Source organism: Enhydra lutris, unplaced genomic scaffold (genome assembly GCF_002288905.1).
Source record: "Enhydra lutris kenyoni isolate GAN:26980312 unplaced genomic scaffold, ASM228890v2 scaffoldscaffold25, whole genome shotgun sequence".
Classification (NCBI taxonomy): Eukaryota; Metazoa; Chordata; class Mammalia; order Carnivora; family Mustelidae; genus Enhydra; species Enhydra lutris.
In genome coordinates this window covers 26866451-26892122 of record NW_019154109.1, presented here as the reverse complement: position 1 = coordinate 26892122, position 25672 = coordinate 26866451, and the positions used below count along the sequence as shown (strand labels likewise).

Here is a 25672-nt window from a genome sequence, read left to right as displayed (position 1 = left end):
CTGAGATAAAGTATGGGATCTCGTTTTATCTTTTTCCAAGTGGCTACTCAGTTGTGTCATTTACTGAAATATTGACTTTTTGCTCCAGTGGTCTGAGCCGTGCTGCTCTATGATGCAGTCCTGGGGTCTGTTCTGGACTGTCCAATCTATTCCACTAGTCAGTATGTCCACGTGCTACGACCTCATGGTTTTATTTATGGAGGCTTCACACCATTGTTTAATACGGGAGGTGGGCTTCTTACTGTAGCTTTTCTTCCTCTGTGTTTCAAGCTCTTCTTTCACCTTTCTTTTTCCATGAGAACTCAAGCTGAACTTTTGTATCAACTTGTCTAATTTATAAATGTATAATTTAACCAGGGTGCTTTCCCATTTGATCAAGTATCTTTTGTGGCTTTTGTGTAGGAATATTTTCCAGTTTCTGTCCTACAGGTTTTGCACATTTTGTGTTAGATTTATACCTAATTATCCAATATTCTTTGTTACTATTAAAATGGTATTCTCTCTGCCATCATGTCATCTGTCTGGTTATTGTTTGTGTATATTAGAAACTGTGGACTTCTGTCTGTTCATTTTATGGCCGGTTACCTTACCTAGTTTATGATTTAGCCTAATTGATTCCAGTAGGTTGAGTAAGTCTTGCCATTGGTTCTCTAGGGTTGTCCACGTATATCCTCATCCCAAAGTAGTTCTACTAATTTTCTAATTCTTTTTTTTTCTCTTTTTAAAATTCTGAAGCCTCTTGTGAGTTCTCCTGTCTCATTGGATTAACTCATATTTTCAGTGTGATGTTAAATAATCATGGATAGAGTGGGCATCCTTGCCTTGCTCTCTGCCACTGTCTCTTGAATGACTATATACAGTGGAACCTTGAACAACAGAGGTCTGAACTGCACAGGTCTGCTTATACACTTTTTTTTAAAAAATAAATCCAGTATAGTAGTGTAAATGTATTTTCCCTTACTTATGATTTTTTTAAAGATTTTATTTATTTATTTGAGACAGAGAAAGAAAGCATGAGAGGGGAGAGTATCAGAAGGAGAAGCAGACTCCCTGCTGAGCAGGGAGCCCCATGTGGGACCCAATCCCAGGACTCCAGGACCATGACTTAAGCCAAAGGCAGATGCTTAACTAACTGAGCCATCTGGGCGCCCCATTATTGATTTTCTTAGTAACATTTTCTTTAGCTTTATTATAAGAATATAGTCTGTAATTCACGTAAATACAAAATATGTGTTAATTGACTGTTTATGTAATCAGCAAGGCTTCAGGTCAGTCATGGGCTACTAGTTAAGTTTCTGGGGAGTCAAAAGTTATATATGTGGATTTTTGACTGTGTCTGGTGTCTGTGCTCCTAAGCACCTCGATGTTCAAGGGTCAACTGCGTATGAAAAATACCTTAAAGGACAGAAATACTTCTTCAGTATAAGAAGTTTCTGGATGTTAGTTGGCAAGATGAGATTAAGGCCCTTCTTATGCCTGGTAACTATAAAAAAAAACTAGCAAATGGTAAAAGTAAAAATTTGATTTTATAATAGTTCATTGGAAACACTTGTGCTGGGCCCTGGTGTGACCTTTTATATTTAAAGTCCTCTTTAATTATATTCAGTTCTTCATTCATTCATTGGTGTAAGATTTATGGAATGCCTCCAATACTCCAGATACTCTCTTAGATTCTTTTTCATTTAATTTGTACTATACCCATTGAAGTAGGTATTACCCTCATTTTATATGGAGAATATTGAGGGTAAGAGTTCAGTGGACACACAGTCTCTAAGGCTGAACTCTAATTTTGAATCTGCATCTCCTGGTTTGAATTTTTCTAAAATCTCATATATTTCTTTGTCAGGGAGTAGAAACACAGAAGAGTAACAACCAAGAATGACCCACCCAGAGTTTTCAAACACCCAACCTGTGGGAGGCCAGGCTCCAGCAAAGGAATCCTCCTTTCCTTGTCTGAATGAGGGAGCCTCAGGTAGGTCATGAGCTTCTAAAAGGACACAGACAGGTTCCTTCCCAGAAGCACATCTGATCACCCGGAGAAACTGGCCCAGTAGGAGGTTCCGTAAAGCAGGCCTGAGCCTTCATGAGATCACTGTTTCCAAGACACAAACAGATGGGTGGTAGAGGAACTTGGGCTTTGGCTTCCTGGGACATGAGTACTTTTTCCAGATGGTGATAAGTATGTCAAAGTATCCAGGACCTAGAAGAGCATCTGACATAGAGTAAGCACTCAAATAACAGTAATTAAAGTTTTTTAGTTTTCATTGTTCTACATTCTTGTATTAACTGGTTTCATCCTCATAACAACACTAAGGGCATTTATATTATTGCTGGTATTTTATAGATGAGAAAACTTATACATGAGTTAATTAACTTACCAAGGATCATACTCAATAGAAAAGCAGGAATTCTGTCTTCAGATCCCTTGCTCTTAACCACTACACTATAAATCTTTCAAATAAGTGGATGAAGTTCTGGGATCGTGAAAACAGAATATTCTACCTCCTGAATATGAATCTACCGGCGTTACTTACCAAGTGTACGTTATTTCTGTTACTTAATGTGGTGGGTGATTTTGCAGTCGATTAAGTAAATGAAAAGGCTGTTCTATTTAAGGGAGAGGAAAGGCACCTAAGTGCCTGAAATTCTTTATGTCACGTGCTTTGTTAAAGCTAGGTGTATTTTGGTGTTTCAACATATTGGACTTCTTGCAAAATTGCAAAGCCCAACGCAGCTCAGAACGCAAACCCAGCTTGTACGGGCCCGCACCGAGGATATAACCTGCTCGTGCACACCCACACAAGGCATGTAACAGGGCTGACAGTATGCAACAGGCAATTATTAACACTGGGCCGTGCAAGGGCCATGGAGGTCATCGGGTCCAACCACCAGTTTCGTGTCAAATACTGAGGCGGTAACACAGTCACACAAAACGATCTCTGGGCTCTTTCTCACTGGCGCGCTTTTCATTACCTAAAACCTTTGCTTGTCTTTCTTTGCCTGCCTGTTTGTGCAAAAGTAAACGGGCCTGGCTCCCCGCGTTTGGAACCAAAAACGCCATAAAGCTGAAGATCGGGCCAACCAGACACGAAACCGCCAGCCCAAGGTCAGACGGCGGCCCAGATCCGCCCTCCGGAGTCGGTGCGCAGGCACCGCCGCATTTCGCAACCCTCCGCGCGGCGGGTCGGGAATCCATCAGCCGGACGACGCAGCAGCCCGCCCAGCTCCGCGGTGCGCTTCCGCTGACGGGGCGCTGGGCCAGGGTACGACGAGGAGCCTGGGCTGGCACCTGGCGGGGCCAGCTGTGACGCCAGGGCTCACAGGGGCGGGCCACGGCCACCAGCGAGCCGCTGCGGCCTCACCCCCCCACCCCAGCTGACGCAGCGCACACCTCTCTCGTGCCGCACCGCGCCTGGGGGCGGGGCCCCCGCGGACCGGACCCCCAGAGCCGTCCCCATTGGGCCAGGGAATGAGTGACGCGCCCCGCCCCGCCCCTCGGCGTCCGCCTCGCCGCCGGCGCTCGCGGCGCTGACGTGGCCGGGCGGGAGGTGGCGGCTCCTCCCGGCGCGGATAGCTACTCGTCCCTGCGAGAGAGGGGCGGGGTGGCCGGGGCCGTGTCCCCGGGCCAGCTCGCGGCCCGCCCCGCCACCCCGGCCCCCCGGATGAGGGTATATATTCGGAGCAGGCGCGGGACGCCAAGGAGTGGCCGCGCGCTGGGAGCCGGAGCCGGGCGTAGTCGCCGTTGCACCGAGGGAGGTGAGGGCCTCCCCGCCCAGTCGTGTCTCCTTCCCATGCCACCCGCCAGCCCGGAGGGGACGCCGGGGCCCGGTCCCGCCACGCGCACGCTCCCACGGCCACGTTGGTGCTCGGCGCCCGAGCCTGGCTCTGGCCGAGGAGCCGCCCCGCGCGCCCCGCAGGCGCTTCCCGTGCTCGGAGACCCCGTTGGGGAGAGCGCCCCAGCCGGCCGGGGGCTTTGGGGAGGACTCGAACAGGGCAGTGTGTGCAATCGGGGGTTTGTCGAATGGCTGGGGGTGGGCCTCACCTGGATTGGGCGGGGGACAGGGCCTTGCGGACAGTTTGGGCGAGCTCGGGGGCGTCCGGTGGGGACAAGTGGTCGTTGGAAGTGTCCGCTGGGATCGGGGTGGGCCGTCTGGCACAGAAGGGGGAGAGAATTCTGAGGGCGTCGGCAGGGAGGAGTGGACATAACTGCGGGGGACGTGCGAGGGGGCAAAGCCCCTTTGCCCTTTTTTGTCGGTTGGTTGGTTTTAACCGTGGTGGTGGGAGAGGGTTGAGATTGCGGGGTTTCGCCTGCCTTGGCCACGCAGGAGAATGGGATTGGAGGGCTGAGAGAGCGCCCATGTGCTGAACATATGGCTTCCTGAAGATTGTATTAAGTTTGACCTGATGCTGTTCTGTTTACTTGTGCATTGTTTATGAAATCTGAAATTAGGTAGTCGTGATTAAAATACGAAGGTGTCATTACGTAGTTCTTTTAGTTTAAGGTCTTTTAGGGTGAAATTCTTTAGGTGTGGACAGAAGGGTTTACAGGAAGCTGAAGGCAGTTTCTATTCACTCAGTTGGATCCCTTAGCTAGGATTATGAAAGACTGAAGAAGGCTGTGCTGACAAACATTTATAGGATCCAGTGGTTATGGGTCAACTCCAAGACTGTTTTTCCAAAGTTCTAAGAAGTTTTATCAATTTTGTGGGCATAATATTAGCAGCAGAAAGGGGGGCAGGAGGGAGACCAGGAAAGGAGGGGAAACACTGGAATTCTTTCCTACTGGCGTTTAAATTCTAATAAAGGTATATTTGATCGTGGTGGGCTTCTACTTAGCTTGTCATTGTTTTTGGTGCGGATGTATTAGGCTACGGGCGCGTACGGAATTCTGTCCGCATTTCTAGAGCAGATCCTTGACTTCTTCGGACTTTGCTTGTCAGAATAAAAATCCTGCTCTAACTCTTGTATTCACTGTTGCTTGCTGTTACACATACATGCAGACCTCTTACCAGAATTAACTCAGCATGCGCGACCTTGTCAATCTTGGCAGACCACCAGTGGTCTAAGGCCAAGTATCAGAGTTTAACCTATGTAGGGAAAAATTTAGCATATGAGTTGTCCTATTTGCATGGATCCATTTTCCCAAGCATGTGAAGGTGGATGGGTATCTAATGACTTCTTAGGAAAAGATTGATTTTTATCTTACATGTTACAATACCACATTTGCATTTGTGTTTTAGTAGGTAGGGACTCTCCACCCTTGACTCTCATTTGAGGATGTGTCAGGAAGGCTGGTTGTATTGTCTTTATGAGGAAATGTGTACAGAGGGAGGTGGAATGATTTGTGCCAGGTCAGTTGATGGGGAGCGGGATGGAGAACTAGACTGCCAGTTTTTCAGTTACCTGTTTGCCTGATGATCTTCCTGCTGTAGTATTCTCCTTTAAATCTGGGCAAAAACAGTAATATAGAATGAGACCTTAGGAAAGACCCAATTCTTTGGAAAGTAGTTAATAGAAAACTTTCTCAACTATTTTTTTTACATGATGTATTTTTGTAATTAATGGTATCATATCTCTCTCTTTTTTTTTTAAGGTTTTATTTATTTATTTGACAGAGAGAGATCACAAGTAGGCAGAGAGGCAGACGAGAGAGAGGAAGGGAAGCAGGCTCCCCGCTGAGCAGAGAGCCCGGCTTGGGACTCAATCCCAGGACCTTGAGATCATGACCTGAGCCGAAGGCAGCGGCTTAACCCACTGAGCCACCCAGGTGCCCCAGTGGTGTCATATCTCTTGAAATCTATATAAATCAATAGAAATACCTTTTAATATCCTAATGTGTGTACAAGGCTCAGTCTTCTAACGTCTTTGCTTTTTTATCCATGGGGCTCTCATTAAGTTCATAACTTAATATTATGTATGCTGATGACCTTGAAAGTTTTCTCTTTCGCTCCAGTATCCCCTTTGAACTTTGGACTACTACATCCTGCCTCTGCTTGCATGTCTAATAGGCCCCTCCAATTTAACATGTCCAGAAGTGGAGTGTTGATTCCCCCACTGTCCGTGCGTTTTTCTAAGTCTCCTGTCCTAATGTTTCCCCACCTCAGTAAACGGCACCACCTCTTTGCTTGATTCCTATCTTTCTCTCTGTCTCCCCGTCCCACACATAGGATTAGGGTCCACATCCACCCCCGCTCTAAGCCAGTATCATCTCATCTGGACTACAGTACTTCCCCAACTGCTGGCCTCCATGTTTCCCTTCATTACAGAATTTTTTCCAGACAACAACAAATGTTCCTTCTGAAACCTAAATCATACCGTGAAGCTCCTCTGGTCCACATTCTCCAGGGGCTTCCCAAACCCCAGAGTCTTAGACCGAAAGCCCTACTTGATCTGCTCAGTGGGTGCCTCAGTTGTAGTCCCGCAGGTGCAGTCACTCTGATCCAGCTGTGTTGGTCTTGCACATCCCTGTGTCAGAACTGCTGCACTTGGAGCATCCTGGTCCTAGAATGTTCGTCTCTGAGATACTGACTTGCTTGCTTGGGATGGATTGTCACATGTCTCAGAGGCCCCACCTGACCACCACTTTTAAAATATCCACCATCCCCCGCCCCATTGCACATTCACCGCTTCGCCCACTTTCTTCTTCTCCTTGACATTTTATGTGTTTGCCTGTCTCTGGTACGGAATGTGGGCATGCGTGTTGTCACTTTGTGCATTGCTGTGTCTGTGTCCCCAGCATCAGCACCTGGCAGGCAGTAGGTGCTCATTAAATGTCAAATGGATTAATGGCATGTGAAAGTTAAATAATGTTCCTTAATAAATTGTCTATTGATGTATCTCTGCATGTGAAGAGGAAACTTTGAGCAGGAACCTATTGGCAAGAGTGAGGTTGTGGGCTCATTTGTCTTAAAACCCAAGTAGCAGCACGGAAACACAACCAACCTCCTCTGTGTCCACTTGCGCCCAATTCCCAGCACTACAACTTATTTCTTGAATATATTTCTTTACCTGAACCATTTTTGGTGCCGTTCCCACTGACTGGGTTTTCTTTTACTTCTTGTACCTTTGGCACACTTATTTTCATCCTCAATTGCCTGACTCAGGTAGTGGCTCTTCTTGTGTTCTGGAGGCTGTAACTCAGTGGTCTGAAGCACAGATTTCACTTTTACAGTAGTAGCTGATAACATTCCTGGCGGGGATTTTTATGTGCCAGGTACTGTTTTAAATGCTTTTCATTTTAATTCAGTAATCCTCTTACCCTTAGAGGTAGTACTGTTTTTATCCTCATTTTACAGAAGACAAAAATTGAGGCATAGAAAGGTTAATTAACTTGTTCAAGGTCACAGAATTAGGAAAAAGTGGTCCTGGGGTCTTAGCCCAGCCGGGCTGGCTCTGGAGCCTTATGGTGACTTCCATCAGTTCTCCTGCCTCTTAAATGAGATGTTGGGTTGAATTCTTAGTATTTCTTCTGCTTATGAGAGTTATTGTTTGATGCAAAGATCATAGGCATCAGAGTCAGGTTTATCTGGGTTAAAATTCCTGTTTTTCTGTCTACTAGGTACATAGCCTTGGGCAAATTGCTGAATCGCTTTGAGCGTCCTTTTCTCATTGGATGTAGTTTCTCTTATGCCTCAGAATCTGGTGAAGAAAATTTTATTGTTGCCGTTTTGCAGATGAAATTAACAGAGTTGGAGGTATCTATGACTTGGCCCAAGGATTAGAGCCAGAAATAAAAGTTCTGTTTGATTCCTAAGCCAATAAAGATTCAATTGAAGCTAGAGTGTGGGAGGCAGGCCTTTAAGGGTGAATGGCATTTCAGTGGATAGGAGGGGTTAAAGGAAGTGCTTGGAGGAAAGGACGGGGGCCTTAGGTGACAGCAAGGTAGAACTGTGTCCCACCCTGATAATAAGGTTTCATTTTTGTTTCATATGGAAGCCTTAATTTTGTTAGGAATCATCAGTAACTCATAAAAGGGATTTCATAAGTCCTACCGTTGGATTCACACTTGAAGCATTACGTCCCTGAAGTAAATCTAAATAACAAACCAAAAATAAAAGTTGAGAATATAACACACTGGCTCTTGTGTGCTCATCTAATTTGAAGTTGATTTTATAAGAATAATCGTGAATCCAGTCCATCCCTTCAGTTCTAGAGAGCACCTTACTTAAAGAAAACAATTATAGAAGCTGTGTGCCTGTCTCTATTGTTTAATACCTTTCCTGAATTTATTTTTGAGTGGATGTTAGTTAAAGTTATTTCTGAGCAGTATCTGATTTGGATCAATATGCCCAGTACCAAAGAAAAAGTAGTAATGCATTTTAAAATGAAGTATTTACTCATCCTATGAAGTTCCTCCCCAGCCTATCCTGTGCGTTTTCTTTCTTTCTCCATTCTGTTGGCGTGTGAGCTCATTTCTGCGAAGTGAGTCAGGTGTCAGAATATCAGTTGTGTCTCTATTTCTGAATAAAGTATAAATAATGTGCTCTCTGTCACTGCTCCTTTCTTTTACACACTCACACATCCACCCACACCCACAGCCTTTCCTCCTGAGAGCCAGTGTAGCGTAATGGGTAAGCGTATGACTCTTAGAGTCAGGTTGTTAGGGTTCGAATCCAGGCTTTGTCACTTCACTAGTTTGGGACCTTGGGTGGTATCTCTGCGGTGCACTATCTTCCTCTGCGAAGTAATCCCAGCAGCAGGACCTTAGCATCGTTTTAAGGATTACCTGAACAAGTATCTGTAAAGCAGTTAGAGTCATACTTTGTCATACACAGTGATGCGGAAGAGATAGGTCTTCTTATTGCTGCCTCAGGGAGCAGATGTAGGTTCTCTTAACCCGAGTTTGTAAGTGGTGTTTGATGGTTAGTAGTCCTGATGAGATGCATGCTGTTACGAATCCCACTTTACAGGTGAGCCACAGAGAACTCCGGAGTATTGCTCCCAACTGCCATGTCTGTTACTTCCCACTATTCTTATGGTAGGAGATAGCAGGCCATTTCTTTGGTTCCTTTTTTGCCTGTCCTTCACATCTAAACAGTTAGAACGCGGTGGTGAATCTTTACAGTGACCCTCAAATTTCTCCCTTCCATGCTATTTCCTTTGCAACTAATCTGATTCAGAACTTTGGCTTTTCATACCTGCAATTGTCTTTGAACTTGTTTTCCTGCTCCTGATTGTGCCTCCTTACCATCTACGTTATACCATTGCTCCTTCTCTCATCTCTCTAAAGCATGGTGACATGGCCCTGTTGAGTAATCTGCTGTGGCCTTCTTATTACTCTCTTAGGTCTAAATTCCTTGGCTTGGTTTTCAAGGCTCTTCCTGGTCAAGTCCTACCCTATATCACTTCCCATCATGCTACATAGAACTTCAACTTGCTGAACTGCGCTGAGTCCGCAGGCCAACTGTGCTTGTTTTCTGATCTTATCTGTGTAATCCGCTCAACCCTTGCGGCACACACACCGCTCTATCATGCTTCCTTTGTGATCTCTTTCTAGACAGCCCTACCTTCTCCTGCAGTTACCTAGAGTAGACAAGTAGATTTAATATTTCCCTCTTTCTCTTATTTTTGAAATGTAGCAGTTTAACATTTTGCTGTATTGTCTTATCTGTTGATTGTTCTGTGTGAATTGCTTGTTCCTTTAGGGTTCAATTCTTGGTAAAGGTAATAGATACTTTTTTATTGCTTCTCTGTAGAAGTCGCTATTGAAATAAAATGTATTTTTCTGGGTTATAGGTGTTCCTGTCTTTTTGTATTTTGTTTTATTCCGCATACAACATGATCATTTTCATCATTAGCACTAAAAGGAGAACGGTTGTTACTAAGAAGTCAAGTGTTCTTTCAGTGGTAGCTCATGGCCGGAGGAGTACTACAGAGGCAGCAAAGTGGGGTAGTCAGATGTGAGCCCCTGAATTGGACCGCCTGGTGGGCTCACATCCTAGCTCCTCCAGGTGGCCTGGTTTTGTTGCCTCTCTGTGCCTCAGTCTCCTCAGAGTAAAGTAAGGAAATTAATATTACTTATGTTGCAGAGTTGGTGAACATTAAATGAGACCTTGTAGGTCAAGTCCTTAGTGCAGTGCCTGGTTTATAATGCTAATTAGTATTACAATTAGGAATATTAATTGTCTTACCCATTTATTTTTTAATTTTTATTTATTTTTACTTTTTAAAATCTTAATTCTGGGATATTTAACTGACGGTGTTATAGTAGTTTCAGGTGTACAGTACGGTGATTCAGCAGCTCTGTACATTGTCCTGTGCTCCTTGTGGTGAGTCTTCTTTATCCCCATCACCTATTTCCCTCTGGTAACCATCAGTTTGTTCTGTGTAGTTAAGAAGAAGTCTGCTTCTTGGTTTGTCTCTTTTTTTTTCTTTTGCTATTTGTTTTGTTTCTTCATTTCCACGAGTGAAATCATATGATATTTGCCTTTCCCTGATTGACTTATTTCAGTCTTATTTTAGCATAGTACGCTCTGGTTCTATCTGTGTTGTTGGAAATGGCAAGATTTCATTCTTTTCTATGGCTGAATAATATTTCATTGTGTACACACACACACACACACACACACACACACACCCCTTTACCCATTCGTCAGTTGATGGACACTTGTGTGGCTTCCTGACTTGGCTATTGTAAATAATGCTGCAGTAAACATAAAGGCGCATGTATCCCTTTGAATTAGTGTTTTTTGGAAGGAGGGTAAATGGCCAGTAGTGCAATTACTGGGTCATAGGACAGCTCTATTTTTAGCTTTTTGAGGAACCTCCATACGGTCTTCCACAGTGGCTGTACCAGTCTGCATTCCCACCAACAGTGCATGACGGGTCTCCTCATCCTCGCCAATAGGTGGTGTTTCTTGTTTTTTATTCTAGACATTCAGACAGATGAAAGATGATCTCTCATTCTGATTTCGATTTGCATTTTCCTGATGATCTGTGATGTCGAGCATCTTTTCATATGTCTCTTGACCATCTGGATGTCTTCTTTGGAGAAACTTTCTTTTTATGTCTTTACAAGTTGGATCTCTCACAGATCTTGTGAGGGGAAAGGCAGAAGTTAATTTCCTTAACATCAGGTTTTTAAAAAAGTGTACTTATTTGTAGTAGGTAAAGCTCAGGTTTTGAGGTTGGAATTTGACCTGCTGTTGATTACTTTTTTTTTTTTTTTTTTAAGGTTTACAAGTGCAGAAACTACACCTCTGTTTTCACAGAGCTTGGCTACCAGAGCATTATGAATGTTAACGATCTCAAACTCAGGTTGTCCAGCTCTGGACAGGAACACCTGCTGCAGTTCTGGAATGAGCTGGATGAAGCCCAGCAGGCAGAACTACATGCAGAGCTCCAGGCCATGAATTTTGAGGAGCTGAACTTCTTTTTCCAGAAGGCCATTGAAAATTTTAACCAGTCCTCTCAGCAAGAGAAAATGGATGCACGAATGGAGCCTGTCCCTCGAGAGGTGTTGGGCAGTGCCACCAGGGACCAAGATCGGCTGCAAGCCTGGGAGAGTGAAGGTACCGAGCATGGGATGTTCATTTTGAAGTTTGTGGTGAGATGTACTGGAGGTATTAAAGGAGCTGGACCATGTGATGGGTATTTGGACCCTCATACCTTAAACCAGGTGCCTGATCAGAAAGCGACAGATGATGGCGTCGGAGCTTCTGCAGCATCTCCCTTGCCGGTCCCTACGTGCTCTTTTCATCTGTTCTCCAGTCAAGGTTCTTCTCATTTAAGTCTTCTGTAGTCTCTTTCCTCGCTCATTGCCGTACTTCTGCCAGATTTCCCACCCTGAAGCCCAAGTTAAATATTTCAGTTTATGCTGGCTTCATGGAAAAACCTTCCCTAGCCTGTATTTCCAGTCTGGTCTCCTCCGTTTCCCTCCAGTCCTACGGTCTGTCCCATGCATTTTTGCGGGACCAAATAACTCACCCTTCCCTGAACATTACGTCTTTCCTGCCTTTGCTCATGCTTATCCTGGGCTTGGACTGGCTTTTGCCTCTTCCCTGCCTAGCCTGGGTCACTTTGAAAGGCGATCTCCCAGGGTTGTGCTCTGTAGTGCAGTGGGGCTTGTGGGGAACGTATCCTCATTTCTTAAGGTTCTTTGATCATGATCTTTTCTTCAGTGTCCCAAGCTGGAGTTACTTGTCCATGCGTGGCTTCCATTCTTTCTTAGAAAAAGAGCCGTGTCTGTCTTCATCATGACATTGTGGACTCCTGAAGAGCGGCCCATGGCCTGTGTTCTGTGTCACAGGGCATTTGGAACAGGGTTTTGCAGATCAATGTTGAATTGCCCCCATGTTTTTTCTTCTAATGTATCATAAAATCTGTCCCCATGACCAGTTGTAATTAGTGCCTTTGAGAATAGCAGGATAGCTCATATGTACCTTTTCTGGTGGATTTCAGAGCTGTGGTTTGATAACCCACTACTTCTCTGTAAGTAATAGTGACTAAATAATTGCAGCTCAGGCCATTGAGTGTTTGTACATGGTCCTTGTCTATCTGGACCTCATGTCCTCAACCATAGAATGAACAGATCTGACTAATACTTTTCTTCCCTTTGTAAAAAATGTTACTTTATTATAGAAATAACATCAAAGTAACAGAAAAACTACAGAGAAGTTGCCCTTAACCAAGTCATATCTTTTTATTTGCTCACATTGCCACCTATTACTTGATTTTATGTATATTTACTTTTATGAATGTGTAATAATAATGATATAGAAGTAACCTTAGTCTATTTTTGTACCACGCTATTGCTGTTTTTATTTTGTCTTTCATTCTTTGGCTTCCCTGTCCCCACAAAAAGGACAGATAATTGCCATTATCAGCCTTCTGTATGCTGATGTCTTTCTCTGGGCATACAAATTTGATGATTTTCAAACTGTGTTCCAAGGAACCCTAGGGGTTCCACTACTGGGGAGACAGTCTGTCTCACCTAGGGAGGAGGGATAGATACTAAACATCTTTGCCTCTAACTACAAGAGCAGTGCTGGTTTGACATGCTTTATGTATTTGATCTTTACATGAGGTTTTATTTAAAAGGTTTTTATTTGAAAGATTAAAAAATGTCAAAAATAATTAGATGATCTCTAGGAAGTGCCCTTTTAGATCTCAAGTGCTTGATAGAAGCTAATCTAGCTTCTTAGAATAGGGCTTTGCCATTAAACTGTGAGAGATCCAGATGGATCCTTTTGAGTGTAGAGCTGTGGTGATACTCGGACCCTTGCTAACTTTTGATTCATTAGTCCTCCCCTCTATCCCTGGGATTCAAAAAGGCTACTACAATACAGCAAAAGTCACACAGGGCTCTTCATACCCTCAGGTATCCCGGCTGCCTGTATTTCTCCTTGTGATTTTATGTGAGGAAGTCTTCGAGTGAACTCTTAGGGAAAGCCGAAGCTTTGACCTTGTATAATGGGGACCATGGGCAACAGTCAGAACCTCCTATAATTGGAGTCTTGATGGCCTTTTTTTGAAATTCGTGGAACTAGTCTACCTTCATGACTTTTCATTTAAACTGAAATCTTGAACTGTTAGAACCAAGAACACTACAAGAGTGTACAAAACAAACTTCCTTTTGGCTTATTGTCAAGGGAGCAATAATATTTGTGGCTTAAACAGTAGGGATGAAGGAGACTTTGTAACTTGTCATTTGCTTAGCCAGAAACTTCCGTGTGTATGCAAATTCACAACAAAATGAGGTTTTTCAGTAAGTTATCAAGGGGAAGAGATTGCCATTGTGAAGATTCTAATTGTTATATTTCAGATAGGAGGACAGTCCCCAGAGTTCTATCAAAGACAGTGCCCCCCCGCAGCCCCCTCCTCAGGAGGGGGGAAATGAAAGCATTGTATGTTTTTTTTAGAATGTCTGGTGGCTGTTGACACTAAAATGGACATTTTCATTCCTAGGGTGGAAAATTATTTCTGAAGGGTAAATGTGTAAGTGACCACTGTGCTCCTTGTTCTGGAGAAATCTTAATTTGATTTTTTTTTTTAAAGATTTTATTTTTAAGTAATCTCTACACCCAGTGTGAGGCTCAAACTTACACAATGCTGAGGTCAAGAGTTGTATGCTCTACCCACTGTCCCTTAGTGCCTGCCCCTGCGAGTGGGGTGTTGGGAGGAGGTAGAGGGAGAGAGAGAATCTCAAGCAGACTCTGCGCCCAGGGGGGAGCCCGTTGTTGGGCTCGATCCCACAACCCTGCGGTCATGACCTGAGCCCAGATCAGGAGTCTGATGCTCAACTGACTGAGCCACCTAGGCGTCCCTAATTTAATTCTTAATGTGTTCTGGCAAGTTGTAGAAAATGGAATGCAGGGGAACAACTGAAAAATTTCTATCTTACAAAGCTGAAATCTAGAGAGAGAAGTAATTAGAAGCTTTTATGAGAATATCATTTTAGAAACTTCTATGAGACTATCATTTTAAACACCATCTTTAGCAAAGAAAGGCATGCTTACACCAATTATAAAATAGTCTTCCAATTTTATAATAACATATTAATATCCAGTATTAGGTTCTTTTGTCTATGAGACATTTATAAAATTAATTTGAATGTGCTTCTCTACCATATAACACTGGTAGAAAAGTAAGTGGATTGCTTAGAAAAAATGTATTCAGGGCGCCTGGGTGGCTCAGTGGGTTAAGCCGCTGCCTTCGGCTCAGGTCTGATCTCAGGGTCCTGGGATCAAGTCCCACATCGGGCTCTCTGCTCGGCAGGGAGCCTGCTTCCCTCTCTCTCTCTCTGCCTGCCTCTCCATCTACTTGTGATCTCTCTCTGTCAAATAAATAAATAAAATCCTTAAAAAAAAAAAAAGAAAAAATGTATTCATAACATTATCTCCTGTACATTTTCTGGGATCTAGTACAGTGGTTTTTTTTTTTTAATTTTTTAAGATTTTATTTATTTATTTGACAGAGATCCCAAGTAGGCAGAGAGGCAGGGAGAGAGAGGAGGAAGCAGGCTCCCTGCTGAGCAGAGAGCCCAATGTGGGGCTCTATCCCAGGACCCTGGGATCATGACCTGAGCCGAAGGCAGACACTTAACTGACTGAGCCACCCAGGCATCCCGTACAGTGGTATTTTTAATAGATTTGTTTTATTTTAAAAGTAACACATATTTTAGAAAAATTGGAAAAATAACTGGAAATTACAAAGGAAAAAAAAATCTCTAGTATCCCACATTTCAGAGATAAATACTCAGTAGTAATATAGTATTTTCTTAGATACACGTACACTCTGGGATTATGGTTTGTGTATAATTTTGTAGCCTACTTATGAATTTGTTATGAAAAATTTCAAGTGTATTTTGAAACAAATATTTAGAGATAAAAACAGTATAATGAATCCTACATATATATCACCTTGTTAAATATCAAAATTTTGCTACTTTTGCTTCCCCTGTCCCTTCTTTTCTTTTTCTCTGCTGTAGTACTTTAAGATAAATCTCAAACATCATGTTATTTTTACCTTTTTTGAGTTCAGTATTCATCTCTACACATATGGATATTTTCTTACCATTCAAAGTGCTATTATTATACCTCATGAAATTCACAGTAATCCTCCAGTATCTAAAACTGGTTCAAATAGTGATTTCCCTTATAGTCTGCTTTTTGTACTTGGCATTTTTGAGAGATAATAATAGTTTTACCTGTACAATAGGGTTAAACGTTAAAGACTTAAAATAACTTTTCTGACTAACTTTCTTGGATAGTCTTCATTTCCACCAGTTTAATAGCTGGTTTACTTGACTCAGGGTCCTGGGAGTGCTGACAGTTTAAATTGAAAGTTCTGGCAGAGCTGTACTTCAAACGCACCTGTGCCATCCTTCCTGTGTCCAGCACACGCCCAAGTCAGAGTGTGTGAGAGGCACTAGTCCAAGCAGGAAGTTATCCAGGAAGCATTTGACCTATTTTAGGCCACTGTAGACTCTTCTCTTTGTTTCTTATAAATGTTATCAGGAAAAGTTCACAGACACTGTTGGTCCTATGATACATGACTCTCCAAGGGGAGAAATGTTCTCCAGCCCTGGAAACTGCTCACTCTGGCTTGATTTTTTTTTTTTTAAACCTTTGATTTGGCCTCTGTTCGGCCGCTCTGTAAGTAAGCTGTGAGCTGTGAACTCTCCCTCAGTGGAAGGATGGAAAGGGTGAGAATAGTGCTGTACTTTCCATTTTTTTTTTTTAAAGATTTTATTTATTTATTTGTCAGAGAGAGAGGGAGAGAGAGCGAGCACAGGCAGACAGAGAGGCAGGCAGAGGCAGAGGGAGAAGCAGGCTCCCTGCTGAGCAAGGAGCCCGATGTGGGACTCGATCCCAGGACGCTGGGATCATGACCTGAGCCGAAGGCAGCTGCTTAACCAACTGAGCCACCCAGGCGTCCCTGTACTTTCCATTTTTATTTCTTATATTTTTGCAGAAGTTTTGGAATAGGAGTAGCCTATAATTTCCTAATTGCCACATGGGTTAAGTACATTTATAAGTAGTTAACATTTTTCAGATAGGTGCAGTGCTGTCCATATAAAGTTTGTTATGACAAATACAGGTTAAAGTCAGGTATTACTGCCATATAACTAAATAGCTTACTGAATTTTATTGGCCCCTTTAATTTCAAGCAGTATTTTATCTGTCATTATAGGACAGATACTAATTTATGTGTTACACACTTATTAAACATTGCCGTTTTAGGGCAGTGACACAGATGGGGCGGATGAGTGCTTCACCAGCGAACACACAATCTGATATTGTTAACATCTGTAGCTGCACTGAAGGCTTGAAATGCAGCTGGCCTTGATACTCTAGGGACTGCTTTCTTTCCTCGTGTTTTTCTCTGGTCGGTAAGTGAGATGCGTAAGTAGGAAGAGGTCAGTGCAGAAACCTTTTCATTGTAAATACTTGTGGATCGTGTTACAACTCATTGTGGTAGTTGTGGTTAGAGGTGTATGTGTAGGTCTGCCTGGAATTGGACACCTGGTAGGCACAGTCTCCTTGCTTCTCTTACGATGTAGTGATTGGATGGGTCCTCAGGTCCATAGATGGGAAAAGGACTGAAGAAAGTATGGCAGACAGGGGCTTAGGGAACATTTATTTGCATAAAAGAAGAGCCCCTGTGAGCTGCTGTTTTGAGAGCCAGAAAACTGAAAAATTGGGAAAACCGGAATGAAGCCATATTGAGGGAACTGCCTGTAGGAAGAGAAAAATGTATACAGTGAAACTGTGAAAACTGGTTAGAACCTACGGAAGGCACTGGTTGGTGCTGGGTGGCCATCAGGTGAGCTGGAACCCGGACATGGAGCTGACCCCGGGAACAGGCTCCTCCCTTTTCCAGGTAAGGTGGCTGTGGGAAGTCACTGACTTTTGCACTGAAGGTAAATGAAGGACATCAGAAAAGATGGCTGGAGCCACAGTAACAATGAAACAACTTGGGGTGCCTGCGTGGCTCAGTTAAGCGTCTGTCTTTGGCTCGGGTCATGATCCCAGGGTGTTGGGATTGAGTCCCACATCGGGCTCTCTGCTCAGCGGGGAGCCTGCGTCTCCCTCTGCTGCTCTGCCTACTTCTGTGCCCCCCCACCCCTGATCAAATAAATAAATAAATAAAAACTTGATAAAAACCACAGCAAAACAACTTAAAACACATGTGTTGGGTGAAGAAAATAAATAGTACAAAGAGAACAAAGGCCTCTGTGTCCAGAATATTTATCTGGGACTTTTTTGGAAGATGTTTAGAAATATTTCCGGTTCTAACACCTCTGGTATGTGAGGGTTCAGACACCAGACTTATTTCTTCTGCAGTTTTGAAGCAGTGCAGACAGAGCCTGTTTTGCAGCAAAACTGAACTTGGACATGTTCAACAGGAGGCTTTTGGCGACCTTTATCCCACGTAATGGGATTGCTGGGTCCTGCCTCAGCTTTGCTGGAGATAATGTATAACACACACACACACACGTGTGTGTGTGCTCTGTTTGTTTTCTAAATTGTGAAGAGTTCTGCCCTCAGAAACAACTCTGATCCATGGGGTTAGGTAAGGGATTACGGACGTATGTTTTCTTTAAACAATGCTTTTTGGGTTGATGACAGCAGAATTAAACTTACCCGTAGAAACCAGAGTTTCTGTGATAACTCAGGGGGTAACCAAATGGAAAGCAGTTTTCAGAACTGCCTTCTGTCGTTGCCTGCTCCCTTCAGAATGCTTCATTTCGTCCCAGTCACTTTGTTGCTTGGTGGTTACGGTGCTTGCTGAAGGGGGTTGCGGATCTGAAATGCCGTGCGAAATTTCAGTGTTCGGCAAGTTTTGGAGAATGTGGACAGTACCCAGCAGCTCTTCCTTGTAGAGTGGTAGGTAGGAGAGATTAAAAAAAGAGGTAGCACAACCTCTCACGAATTCAGTGGAAAAGAGAAGAAAGGGCAGGAAAGAAATAGAAAGGAGAGTTTTTACCCCTCAAACCCCTGGTGCTCCCGTGGATCTGGTCAGTGTTCGGGTGTGAAAAGAGGCTGCTGGAGGCGGTGTGGTGCACAGCACATGGGCCTGGAGTGAGTGTCTGACTCTCGTTCACATTTACTAGTGCTGTGACCTTGGGCAGGACCTGCAAGGTCTCTGAGGCCGTTAACCTCTCGCATGGGGGAAATTATACCTGCCTCTTAAAGTTATTAGTTTGGGGTCTGTTTTCACACTTTGATAAGGCACAGTGAGATGCTCTGGAGAAAAATCACGAAGACAGTTTTGGCCTAGGCAGGAAGAAAGAGAAAATTAGGTGTCAGGGAGCTAGCTAACCTTCGCTTCATATCAAAGGTGAAAATTATGGAAATATCTATTGTGCTTTTTTTCGTAGCTGGATAGTTGCTGGATCATGTCCTTGGGCTATACTTACTGACTCCGGAAGATAGATTGTAGAATTAGGACTGGAGAAGGTTCTGAGTTTATAATGGGTTTAGAGTATTTCTTTCAAGCGCTCAATGTACTGGCACATTAGCTTCAGAAAGCCTAACACATCAAAAACACAAGGCACAGAGATGGTAAATTAGACAAACCCCCATTACCTCACGATATAAAAAAGAACAACAATGGCTACTGGCCACCACTGCCCCCTCTGGGCTGGCGTTCAGTTCTGGGCGGTGGCCAGTTTCCTTCACAGAGTGTCTGAGGATGTCAGAAAACAACAGCAAATCCCGTCAACCATCGCCTGATCTCGTCTGGCATTTTCCAGCTTTTCTGGCTTCCCAGAGACGCAGTTTCCACGTTGCCTCTCCCCACAAGCTACTGTGCCCTGGGAGGCTGGGCTGGTCCAGCTCTGCATGATAGGGTGATTCTCAGAAATGGTCTATGGCAAAATTTTTGTTTTTTAAATCCAAACTGAGAGCCTCTGTTAATAATATTTACAGTTTTATTTGTTTGCATTTGGGCCTTAAATCCATCTTGAATTATTTTGATTCAGAAAATAATATTTTGATTCAAGCATTATGTTTGGCTATTACTTATTGCTGAGTATTCAACTGATGACGACTGATGGGCTTCCCAGCAATGGGAATACATCAACAAAAGGACCGAATTTCACATCCTTGTGAGCTGGGACAGATGGCCCTTTGGCAAAAAGACAAGCAACCCCCCCAACCCCAAACACCCCTGCATTTTAATCCATTCTATTGACATATAATTACATACAATAAAATGTGCTAGTTTTATGATTTTTTGCCATATTTATGCACTCATGTAACTACCACCCCAATGTTCTAGAGCATTTCCACACCCCAGAAAGACTCCTCCTGCCCTACCCTTTTGCAGGCAGATTCCCCAAAGCCTTTGCAGCTGAGTTGGCTTTCGCACCCAGGTACCCTGACCTCAGAGCCTGGCTTCTTGACCCGTGTACTGCATTGCTTTGCTGAGGGTTTCACCTCTCTTCCTTCTCTGGATGGTAGCTCGTCTGTTTGCGCGCTTGTTAACCGACAATTTTGTGTCATTGATGGATTTACAGGCTGGAGGTAATTTAGAAGCTTATCATCATTTATCCTGAAGCCCAGGTGCCTTTTATCATGTCTTTCTCTTGAGGCGTCACCTCTGATAAATAGTCAGACACCTGTAAAACGTTTGTAACATCTTTTTGGGCTTTGCCTTCTAACATTTTCAGAAAAAGAACTCTTCATTAAAGCATATTATTCATGGCTTGGTGTTTGCTTGGATTATATAAAATTTAATTTTTTAATAGTAAAAATGTTTTTATTAACAAGGTAGCTATCCGTGATTACACGTGATTTCTTATTCTTTATGCCTTATGCAGATAGGGTGACTCATTGCTACTTTTTGTATGTGTAGTCCTAAAATGTTGAATTGCAGAGGTTTTGTGATACAGATGTTTTCTCTTCTAGGACTTTTCCAGATTTCTCAGAACAAAGTGGCAGTTCTTCTTCTAGCTGGCGGGCAGGGGACGAGACTCGGTGTTGCGTATCCCAAGGGGATGTATGATGTTGGTTTGCCATCTCATAAGACGCTTTTTCAGATTCAGGCAGAGCGTATCCTGAAGCTTCAGCAGTTAGCTGAAAAATACCACGGCAACAAATGCATCATTCCATGGTAAGACCTGCCTCGTTGTGGGAGAGTGTCTGAACTTAACGCCGGTCTATAATAGTCAAAATGCATGTATACTTTATTCCTAAGCAGACATACTTCCTGTTACTAGTGATTTTCCCAGGAGCTATAATTTACTGTGTGTTAAAATAATCTGTATTCTAGCTAGCTAAATGATCACAATGGTCTTATTGCACGATGTATATTCACCTCAGGCTTCTACATCCCTCCCTGACTACTTCTGGGGACTCACTGGGGTCTGTCAGTGTAGAAACTTTATATTGATTGGCAGTTTGTCTGTTTATAAATTTCTGATTGGAAGTCAGTTTTCCTCTCAAATTTGAAGGCATCGTTCTCTTGTTGAGTGGTCCATAGCTGTTCTGATTCCCAGTCTGTCTGTCTCTCTCTCCCTCTTTCCCTTTCTTCCTTTCTCTCCCTGCCCCCCCCCCCCCCCCCAGCATCTCATGTCTCTTCTTATCATTGGCATCCGAAATTTCACGGCAAGGTGCTACAAGTCTATTTTTAGTTCACTCTGGGCAGCAAGGGAGTTCTCACAGTCTAGAAACTCCTGTTCTTAAATACCAGGTTATCTAGCTCTGCCCCACACCCGACCCTTCCATACACACCAGCTAAAAGCCCCACTGATTGTCTGGTGTGAGCTGCACTCGGATCCCCAGGCTCTAGTAGAATGCTGTGTTTTCAGGGCCTCCTTTGGCAAGTGTTGGTATCCTGAGCACCAAGAGATTATGGGAAATTCTGCTTTGTTTTTTAAAAGTTTTTGATTTAGCTCTTAAATCTCTTTCCCAGAGCAGCTTTGGAAATTCTGTTTTGAGGGGGAAACCAGCTGTGTTTGAGATCCCTCAAGTCCCTGATCTTGTTATTTTAGTCCCATATGACCCACAAAAGCTCTGCTGGTTTCTCTGTCCTTCTGCCTGGTCCAAGCCCAGAGTCCCTACCACTATACCCCCAGGAAAAGGCAGCTGCATTTCCTTAGCTCCTCTTTGAAAGATTCCCACTGTCTTGAATTTTAGTTCCAATCCATGTTGCTTCTATAGCTCTCTGATGCTTTTAAAAATAGGCTTTTTGTAAATTTCCCAGCTTTGCTAGCTTTTCTCAACATGAGTATTGGCGGGCAGGAAACTGTTTTTTCAATCTGGATTCCTTTGGGGATGTTTGAGGGACATCTGTGCTATAAGCAGCCAATATATTCTCCTTACAGCCCTGGCTCCTACTATCATGTTGAATTTTCTTCTCTTTTTCCCTCACGACTTAGAATCTCTGTGCTTTTCTTATGCAGAGCAGTCCAGCCCCCTCTTTGTACTCAAAGCTCAAAATCCCCAGGATAATTTGTTAAACAGATAACTAGTATGGTGGGAAATTATACCACTTTCTTCGTTTATTCATTCAACATAATATGAATGTCTGCTTCTGGGTACTGGGGCTGTATCAGCAACCAGAACGGACAAAAGTCCCTAATTACATGTGGCTTAAATTCTAGTAAGGGCAGTGGCTACTGTAGTCACTAACTGTGGTTTTTATTTTTTATTTTTTTATTTTTTTAAAGATTTTTATTTATTATTTATTTTATTATTTTATTATGACAGAGAGAAATCACAAGTAAGCAGAGAGGCAGGCAGAGAGAGAGGAGGAAGCAGGCTCCCTGCTGAGCAGAAAGCCCAATGTGGGGCTCGAACCCAGGACCTGGGATCATGACCCGAGCTGAAGGCAGCGGCTTAACCCACTGAGCCACCCAGGCGCCCCCACTAACTGTGGTTTTTAGATAGAGTTTTTGACTCCTTTGCCACACTAGCATGGTTTGGATTTTTGTGAGAACAGAAAATATAATTACACTTTTAAGATTTTAAACAGATGATGAGCAGAGCCCAGATTACATTTCAAAACTTTAGTGGAAAGAACCACGAGAGATGATCAGAATATTTTATGTCTACCCTTTTCTCCCTATTTATTTATAATGGCAGTTTTAAATTCAGAGTACAGTTTTCACAGAGTTCTAAAATGTTGTTTAAGCCAGTTATATGGGCTCTCTGTTGCAGGAGGTATGTTTACTATTGTCACATAGATTTATTTTATATGTAGGATTGATGATGTTACTGGAGGGAAGGCACTTGGGCAATAGCTAATGCTACCTTATCCAGGAAGAGGATGAAGGAAGTCAGAACAAAGAGGCAGTGTGCTCAATGATTTTCTTTCTTTTTTTTGCTTAGAAAATAGACAAGTTTGAATTTTGCCCTAATATCCAGAGCACTGTTGCTTAGAATCTACTTTTCTCTTGCAAGGTATATAATGACCAGTGGCCGAACAATGGAATCTACAAAGGAATTCTTCACAAAGCACAAGTACTTTGGTTTAAAAAAAGAGAATGTAATCTTTTTTCAGCAGGGAATGCTGCCTGCTATGAGTTTTGATGGGAAAATTATTTTGGAAGAGAAGAACAAGGTTTCTATGGCTCCAGGTTTGTAACCATGCTTATTTAGGGGTGACTAGAAATGGGGGTAACATTCCATTTTGATTTTCTTTCTGATATGGTGATTTGGGTGTTACAAAATTAATATTTAAGATTTTATTGCAATTTGGCAATGACCTAAAAACAAAGAATATGCCCATGGGCGGAATGGATACACTTTTGTATTTTTTGTGGATGCCTGCCCTTGAGAACGACCTGGGCAGCCTGTGGAGTGTTCATTCTCTTTACCCCGCATTTTATATCCGCGGTGTTCATGGCTGCATTACTTCTTGCAATGAAAGATCGGAAGCCATTTGCTATTTAATAAACAAGAGGTAAATTACAGTTTATCTGTAGTATTCTCAAACTGTAATAAAACAATTGATTGGAGATACTAAATGACAAAGAGAAGTAGTGTCAGTAGCTAAGTGAGAGAATGGGAGGCGTGAAGCTGTGTGTCTGGCGTGGTGAGGGCCACCGCCCTGGATGGTTGTTGGAGGTGCACGCGCGTTGTGGTGTGTTAAGGGCACCCCTGCCCTTGGGTGGTGCACGCTGTGTGGCCACACGCAGCAACCCTGGTGAGTATGAACCCAACTCTGAAAATAAACGTGTCGACAGATTCTTATCTGTGTGAGTATTTGGAGGAGAGGCTGACAGGAAATAAATGAGCGTTAACGTGGTAGCCTCCAGGTACAGGTTTTATTTCATTTTAAGCCCTTTTTTCTACTCAATTCTTTCTCATTAATGGAAGACTTTGCTGTTTTTAGGTCTATTTTTATGAAGTTGTCCAATTTTTTTAAGCTGTGGCTGCGGGTGTTGGCAGATGAAGTACATTAGAGCAGCACTATAAATAGATGGGAAAAGAAGAGGCTTTTGCTTGTATTTATTTTAAATCTGACCTGATACTAATCTGGTTTCCTAATAACACATTATTTGGTATAAAATGCTCATGTATTTTTTATTTTTGAGATGAGTGAAATTGTCAGTGTTGGGGCTGTAAATAACAGAGCTAACTTGAATCGCATAAATATTAATAAAACTTGAAATGTTATGAAATAATCATTGCTTGAGAATGAACTTTATATTTTATAATGTATTATGGGCTAAATTGTTAAAAAGCCTGAGTTAAGAAGAAAAACATGGTCTTTGGGTTGCCTGGTCCTACATCAATTAATAATGTTATTCTCTTGACACTTAACACTAAATTACTTTGAAAGTCATGTAGTATAATTTTTTTGACACCCGAATTCTTCCTTCTGGGTATTTACTTTTCTTGGCCCTGTGATATAAAACTGCTTTTCAGAGATCTTCACCCCACTTTGGAAACATGAACCCTGGTAAAGCAGTTTTGGGTTACCTTCATAATGGATTTTGGTGCACTTCTAATGGGCTGTTTCATTTCCCAGATGGGAATGGTGGTCTTTATCGCGCTCTCGCGGCCCAGAATATCGTGGAGGACATGGAGCAGAGAGGCATTTGGAGCATTCATGTCTATTGTGTTGACAACATCCTAGTAAAAGTGGCAGACCCACGGTTCATTGGCTTTTGCATTCAGAAAGGAGCAGACTGCGGTGCGAAGGTAATGCCTTTCTCAGCTGTAGTGAGGTCGGCAGCTTGCCCTGTCAGCTCGTTTGTTCAGGACTTGAACTGGAACCGTCTGGGTGATTGGAATGTGATTGGAATGCGTTAGAGCCATTTCTCTCTCTCAGGTAACGGAGCTATCCCCGACCTGCTCTTTCTCTTACATTGGCAGCATTTGATTCTAGAAATAATGCACGCTTGTCCGTTGCAAGTTAGAGTTCAAACATACGTGCACATGGGAGGCTTGCGTGGCTCCCTGGGTTGAGTGTCCGATTCCTTATTTCTGCTCAGGTCACTGTCTCGGGGTGTCTGGCTCAGCGCTCAGCGTGAGGCTTGCCTAATGTTCTCTCTCTCCCTCTCCCCCAGTTCATGTACACATGTGCACCCCTGCTCTGTCACTCTCTCTCTGTCTCAAATAAGTAAAATCTTAAAGCAAAATATGTGTGGATGATTTGTAAGTCCCTGGGGAAGTGAATGATTGTCACTAGGCCTGGGATGGGTTCGTTAATATCAAGTCGTATTTGATCAGATTAGCCTCTTTCTTCCTATGACAGAGTTGCTGGAGTAGGAGGTAAGAGAAATATAGAGGGAACAGCAGATCGAGACTTCAGCAAAGCATTTGACAAGCAACCTCATGATAGTCTTACGATTAAGATGGAAATGTGCAATTAAGGGCAGGGCAGTAAGGAGATTAGTAATTGTTTGACCACAAATATACTGATAGGAAATTGGAGGGAGGTATTCCTTTTCAGTATTTTTTTAGTTGCATAGATGATGATGTAGGAGACTTGCCTGTATGGTGGCTAATGAAACGTGTATCTAGGAGTAGAAGAGAAAATGAAAACACTTCAGAAGATTTGAAAATATTAATAGAAATACTGCTTTTCTGGAAATCTGTAAAACTATCAGTTTTTACCAAATTAAAGTAAACATAGTTTTGGTTAAAGCTCCAATGAGACTGTTTTAGGGACATTAACAGAATGATTGTAAAGTTTAGAAAAAAACATGTAAAGGTGGCAGGAAAATGCCAAGAAAAGGTGATACGGCAGGAAGAGGGTTGGAGACGGTCTACCA

At 43.0% G+C, this 25672-nt stretch overlaps 1 protein-coding gene across 2 annotated transcripts in view; it reads left to right on the top strand.

Moving 5' to 3' along the window:
• The first annotated feature begins 1293 nt into the window (after positions 1 to 1293).
• Positions 1294 to 25672, top strand: part of LOC111151096 (UDP-N-acetylglucosamine pyrophosphorylase 1) — a 37489-nt gene continuing 13110 nt past the window's right edge. The window contains exons 1-5 of one of the 2 annotated variants that reach the window (XM_022508867.1): positions 1294 to 1972; positions 11174 to 11510; positions 20355 to 20559; positions 22851 to 23026; positions 24424 to 24596. In XM_022508867.1, the coding sequence (XP_022364575.1) occupies positions 1958 to 1972; positions 11174 to 11510; positions 20355 to 20559; positions 22851 to 23026; positions 24424 to 24596 (906 nt within the window). In that variant the 5' untranslated portion in view covers positions 1294 to 1957. Of the gene's footprint in view, positions 1973 to 3679; positions 3757 to 11173; positions 11511 to 20354; positions 20560 to 22850; positions 23027 to 24423; positions 24597 to 25672 lie in introns of those variants that run through there. The other variant, XM_022508868.1, reaches the window with a different exon arrangement.